General features: G+C 36.9%; 1 protein-coding gene across 1 annotated transcript; it reads right to left on the bottom strand.

Annotated features, from left to right (window-relative positions):
* Positions 1–4,217: 4,217 nt before the first annotated feature.
* Positions 4,218–6,473, bottom strand: Kpol_176p1 (SKN1/KRE6 family beta-glucan synthesis-associated protein; the record flags this gene model as incomplete). The annotated part of the gene is made up of 1 exon (XM_001642168.1): positions 4,218–6,473. One exon carries the CDS (start codon positions 6,471–6,473, stop codon positions 4,218–4,220), a length of 2,256 nt encoding a protein of 751 aa, XP_001642218.1.
* Positions 6,474–6,635: the final 162 nt, after the last annotated feature.

Below are 6,635 nucleotides of genomic sequence, written 5' to 3'. Positions count from 1 at the left end.
AATTGTTCCCATTTAAGTTTGGCACATTGGAGTTTTCCAGTTTTGGGTTTTTTGGGGGGGGAAAAGGGAGAAAAAAGAACCGGAAAAGGAATTTCGAAGACCGCCAAGAAGAAAGAGGTGGGTGTGGGTCAGCGTTTGGTTGATCTAAATTGATAAGGATTTGTTTCTTGGTCTTGGGTCTTTGGGGGGAGCAGCAAATGTCTTTCGATGGATTGGATGATCAGAATCAGAATCAGAATCAGAATTTGTTCGCAGTCCCAAATGCTTGTCGAGGGTATTTCAAGAGTGGTTGCACGGCGGGTGGCTGGGAGAGGCATCTGTAGCGATACATATTCTTTTTTATAGGAATTGTTTAAAACAATGACAAGAGCTAGGCAAGAGCAAGGTTGGAGCTGATTACGTTAACTGACAATTGGGAAGGGTACACGCCGGTAAGTGGGAGAGCAACCACTAGAATTTCGAAATTTGTTATCAAACTTTAATTGTTCTTTGGTTGTTTTTTTTGCCTTCTAGCTACCAGTGAATCTAGTAGATTAAAGTATAATTATTATATTATATCATATCATATCATATCATATCATATCAGGTTGTGCTGTTGTCTTCTTCTGTGATTTTGGTTTGTGTTTTTTTTTTATTTTTCAATATAGTTTGTTATATTGATATCTTTCATTTCATTTTGTTGGGAGCTGTTTCCTGTTTAGGACATGGGTGTTGATTAACACTAACATTTCTGGATATAGCAGAAAGAAATTATGGCTCGATTTCATAAATTGGGAAATAATTAGGTTTTATTATGTTTTGCGACGAAGAAGGAGAAGTGGAGGGAGAAGTGTAGGCAGAAGCGCAATGTTTTATGTTTCTTGTTTGTGCAGAACCTCAAAATTCCGCTGTCGCTGTTGGAATAAGAAAGAAGTAACTTGACAAGTCGCTGAGCAAGGCCAGGGGAGACGCACAATAGATCAATAGATGATGACGATGGCAGGTATTTCTTGCAGCGTTGCACCGGAACATCTGTCTCATGCTGCTCCCAGTGCTGGTCTTGGATACCATCTTTTGGATTGATGGGGAGAGTAAGTGGCGCAGAGACAAACACAAAGGAGTCGACTTTTAGTTTTTTTAAAAACAAAAAGAAAAGAAAACGACTACACACAAGTGTGTGGGAGGACCCCAAAAAGAAAGGGTTCTATCAGTGTAATTCTAACTGTAATTTTAAAATTTAAAATTTATGAGGGTAAATAACATTGTGTTTCTCTCTTTGATCACACCCCTCCCTCCTTCTCCCCTCTTTGGGTTGTTTTAAAACTTGGTTAGAGTGTCCAGGTTGGAGAAGAAACAATACAATACAATACAATACAATGATCCTCCTCTCTGCCCTCTCTCCCTCTCCCTTGCCTTCCCACCTCAGCTGATGTCCGGTAAACTCCACTACGGCGTGCCAGACCAAGAAAAGAAACAGGGCAATGTAAAGAATCAATTTAATTTCAAAAACTACACATCCACCCAGCAAATCAAAATCATTACCGGCATTTCAGTTATGTGTGCGTGTGTGTGTCTGTGCTTTTTTTGTTGGGTCCATCTCTCTCTTCAAGGCATTGTTCCCCACTTTCTTTTGTTCTTGCCGTCCTCCTAACAGAAACCATAGATGATAGCCAGCTGTGCTGTGCTGTAGTGTGGAGGGGCGCCTGCTTTGGTCGACTGGTGTACCGCCGAGCCTTGCGTTGTACGGCGATCTGCCAGTGACAAGAAAGGGACGACAGGGAACCGCTACTATACTGATAAATCGTATTTACCTTTTTTGTATGTAGTACAAGATATGATATGATATGATATGATATGATATGATGTGATGTTGTAACACAATACATACAACAGATAATCCAATCCAATATTACACCGGTGTGAACACGCACTTGAACGCACACAAACGTAGGTACCATACGTACCTACGTGTATTGATTATCTATAATTCCGATATTTTATTTTTAAGCAAGAAAGTTTTTCCGAAGAGTCAACTCAACATTCAACCAAACAAACAAACAAACAACCAAGAATACGTCTACGTCTGCGTCTCCGTCCATTACACTGACAACTTATAACAACCATCAGCCAGAGTTGTGCGATTAAAAAGTTTAAAACCAAGAAATAATATCGCCGTCGCCGGGATGTCTTTCTTTTCCAGGCGGTGCGGCTGTCTCTCCACACCGCAAAGTTTCTCCGACACATGAGATGGGTGGGTCTGCTGATGCTAAAACAAGAAATTATTGATGCATTTTAAAACATGCAAAGCAAAAAATAAATTGTGTTTTTTATTTGCTTTTCCTGCGTAATTTTAACCACATGCAGCCACCATACATGTGTCCAAGTCTGTATATACCCAGCAGATACTCCGGATGCACCTTGCCCGATCTCTCAGTCTGACGTCAGGACAAGGGGCAGCGAAGGAAGCTCGCTAGCTGCCTCGAATTGCGAAACTGGAAACTGGAAACTGGAAAGTATAATCTAAGGACAAACTCCAATCCCAATCAGTGACATAACTAAAATAGGTAATTCATAGATTTCCCACCCTTTCTGCTATATGTGATGAAATGATGCAAACGTTTGTATGTCGGTTTCCATTCCCGCTTTCGTCGCCCTCTCTCAGCTGCTCTCCCGGAAGAATTAGGAAAATAGAAAATAGAAATTTGAAAAATGAAAAATAATAAATAAAAAATAAATTTACATCATCGTAACCCTATCAAATACTTTTCTTTATTTAATCATAGCTATGTCACAAATTGATAAATTGTTGAATTTTTTACTATTACTACTGACTACCTTTGATGGTACCAAATTTAGCAGCAATTTTTGTAGTCTGTTCTCCCATCCTTTATCCCAATTGGGGAACGCTGCCATTAAAAGCTGGAAAATACAATTATTAAAATTGATCACAAACCCAGACCCATACCCATTCCTATTTACTGCCTCTACCACACAATCTACAACAAACCTCATCTCATTCACAACTGTGTCGTCATAAAGTAAAATGAAAGTGAAAATGAAATTGAAATTGAAAAATTAACCAGAGTACAACTAGAAAAAGCAATCTCAGAAATATAAAAACCAAGTCATAAAATTATGTAAATTACCTAGACACCCGCTCTTCTCATGGCAGTCAGACAACCGCAATGCAAAGGTTTTCCTGTTGCATATAAAAGAAAGAAAAGTTATATATATATTCATACATATGCATCCGTGTGTCATGTGCTAAAACCTCTTGTCGCAATCATACGTAAAAACAAAATTCACAATATTACGTCTTTACATATCTTAAAAAGGAACAACTGAACAATGAACCGGAAATTGAAAAGAAAACATCTGAATACTTCCCTCCCTCCATCCACATCAATTGCTTTTTTTTTTATTTAAGCTAATAAGATGACACTATCCTTTGTTTGGTGAATTAGGAATCCCATCGCAATATGAAGAAGGAACCCCTCCCCCTTCTTCCTCTAATAGTATATCTATTGGATAATACATAATTACGTTATTTGAAACCATGAACCCTTCACTCCTGGTCTTTCCTTTCCCTTCCCCCGCCCCCTCACCGCATATTATACTAAATGACGTCTTCTGTTTTTGGATGTATTGCATTCCATTCCATTTCATTCCACAAATCAATATTTTTTACTTGGCAATTTTCTCCCATGTTGCCCAGTATAACCTCCCTTACTCTTCCTACTTGTCCATCGTCTAACTTGTTACATCTAACATCTAACTATAACTAAATGCATCAGTATCCAATTTCTCGGACTATATCTAATTCACTTTGATGCAGATGCAAAAAGAAATGTTCCGACGACACACATGTAGTATTACTTACATATACAACTACAGATAGAAAAAAAACGTCATAATTGTTAAATTATAATATGATTAAATTAAATTAAATTACATGATTCTTAAAATCGTCGTTTTGGAAAAATGCTGGAGATTTGGAGGAGAGATAGATAAATTAAATAAAAAATACATACATAAAATTAAACTTCTGTGTGTTTCTGTGTGTTTTTGGGTCATAACAAAGAAAAGTCCTAATGATAAAGAATTGAATTTGAATATAGTGCAACTGAATTGAATTGAATGGGATGGGATGGGATGGAGATCAATTAACAAAAATCGTTATTTTTAATTATTGGTTTCCTTTTTACCTTTCATTTTCGTTTTCATTTTTGTTTCTATTTTTAAAATTTAAATTTTGAACTTTTACAATTACCAGTTAATATATTTTTTGGAAACGAGTAACCAGCTCCTTCCCATGATGTTAAATTAGGATTCTGGTAGGCATTTAGATGGTTTTGAATATAGTCATATGTCGGATAATCAGTGGGATCACAATTAACGTTAACTTGATTTTTTGGTTGATATAATCGAACATAATCAATTGACATCGTGACTGGGAAATAAATCGATTGCCAATCAATATATGCCCAATTATTAGAAATACCAAGATTCATAATGATTGACATTGGTTCTTTAGAAACAGTTCTTGATCCAATATTACCATTCTCATGCAATGCTTGAGCATAAATTGTAAATGTTGGATCGTCTCCAACAAACCAACGGACATAACCAGATTCATCGTCATTTAAATATTCAATGGAAAACGTTTGGTAATATCCAGCATCTGGCCCAAATTCATACCATGTTGTATTCAGTGTTGTCACAGCTGAAATTGCCTGTTGGAAGGGACCACCACAATAACTATTCATCGTTGTGGTGGTAAAATTATATATTTCAACGAATTGGTAGTCAGGAATATACCATATATCAAATGGCGCAATTTGCATGGATTGAGATGCAACACCCACTCCAATTGTTGTATCAGCTTCAGCTTCTAAAATATCAAGTTCTGGAGCACCTCTACCTGTACCCTGATTTGGATGATCTTCATCATCACAGGTACAGATGTTAAGCTTTTGCCCAGGCAAATATGAAATCCCATCATATGAACTTTGATTAGGAGTAATACCGGCATCACAGGATTCATAACCATATGGCCATACACCTTCCGTTGATGCCAAGTAGCCTGGTCTTGCAAGATTACCCATTGTCCAAATACCTGGCCATAGACCTGAGATTTTACCATAATTTGGCAAATTTGCCGATACCTCTAGAGCACCTTGAGTAAAGCATAATTTATTCCAACTCTGTATCATACCAGATCTATAGTATAGATCATGGTTCTTGAACGCATCCATTCTTAATTTCAATGTACCCTGTGCTGTTGTTACTGCGTCTGGTGAGTACCATTCTAAATCCTTAGTAGCATCATAATGTATATCAGGAGCTGTCCAAAATTGATCATCACCATCGTAAAATGTTCTACCTTCTGCGTTAAATTCGTCAGAGAATACCAAATTCCATGATGAACCATCTTTAGCCTTTCTAGTCTTAGCAGCAGAGGGTGTATCTGGATCAACTAACGTCGTTCTAATTGCTGCTAATTGTGGGTATGTGTAAGCTGTTAGATATTCATTATCACCATTTTGGGAACCTCCTCCTGATGAAGAACCACCTTGACGAGGTCTATCACCACGATCGACAAAACCTGTATATGTTAACGCTGGGATTACAATGAAGACAACTGCACCACCACATAATAGCAATAATATACCCAGCCAACCACCTATACTCCTTCTGCTCATATGCTGTAAATCGTACACAAATCTTTTTTTGTATAATCTTGCTTCTTCTTCAGGATCTGGGTTGTGTAAAAAATCATCGTCTTCCTTCTCATCAAATAGCAATGGGAATAAAGAAGTTGGATAGCCACCGAAAGGTGAATTCATATTAGATTCGAACAATTTATCTGATAATGATGAATTTGAATCTTTACTTGAGGAAAAAACCTTTGACTCTAAATTAATATAAGAATTTTGCCCTTTAATTGGTGTATGAATTGGATATCTGTCATAATTAGTTGAATCTATTACAACCTCTTTAAAAGAGCTATCTTTCCTTAGATTTGAGACACTTGGATATCTCATAGACTTCGGTGTAGTTGTATCGTAATTCATATATTTATTCAAATTACCATTACTATTTTCCTTTCTTGCATAATAGCCATTATAATCATTTCCAGGACTTTGATGGGACCTTGCTCTTATTTCAGGAGTGATCGATACATCGCTATCTATTCTTGAACGTGCATCCATGCTATAAGGAGTGATATTTGGAGGACGAGCTAAAGAATCATACAATTCACTCGAATCATTTCTATGAAACCTATCGTTATTGTTGTGAGTGCTATCACGACTATTATCATCTGAAGATGATGATGATGAAATTTGTTTATTTTGATATTTTTCAGTAGCTACACCACTACCAGCAGCAGAGGAGGAAGAATAGTTGTAAGAACTGCCGTATTCATTATTACTGTCATTCGAGTCGCTGCTCTGCTGTTGCTGGTTGCTATTAGTTATAAATCTCTTTACCATTTTGTAGTTATAGTTGTAGTTGTAGTTGTAGTTCAAACCCAAAGGATAAGTGAAATATAATAATATGAATATAAATAAATATCTGGGGTAGTTGTTAGGAGAAAGGGGGAAGGGGAAATATTGATGTCAAACTTTATAAATGGATTCTCTCCTTTCAGTCTT

This window comes from Vanderwaltozyma polyspora, genomic scaffold (assembly GCF_000150035.1).
Source record: "Vanderwaltozyma polyspora DSM 70294 KpolScaffold176 genomic scaffold, whole genome shotgun sequence".
Lineage (NCBI taxonomy): Eukaryota > Fungi > Ascomycota > Saccharomycetes > Saccharomycetales > Saccharomycetaceae > Vanderwaltozyma > Vanderwaltozyma polyspora.
This window is presented reverse-complemented; position numbering and strand designations above follow the sequence as displayed.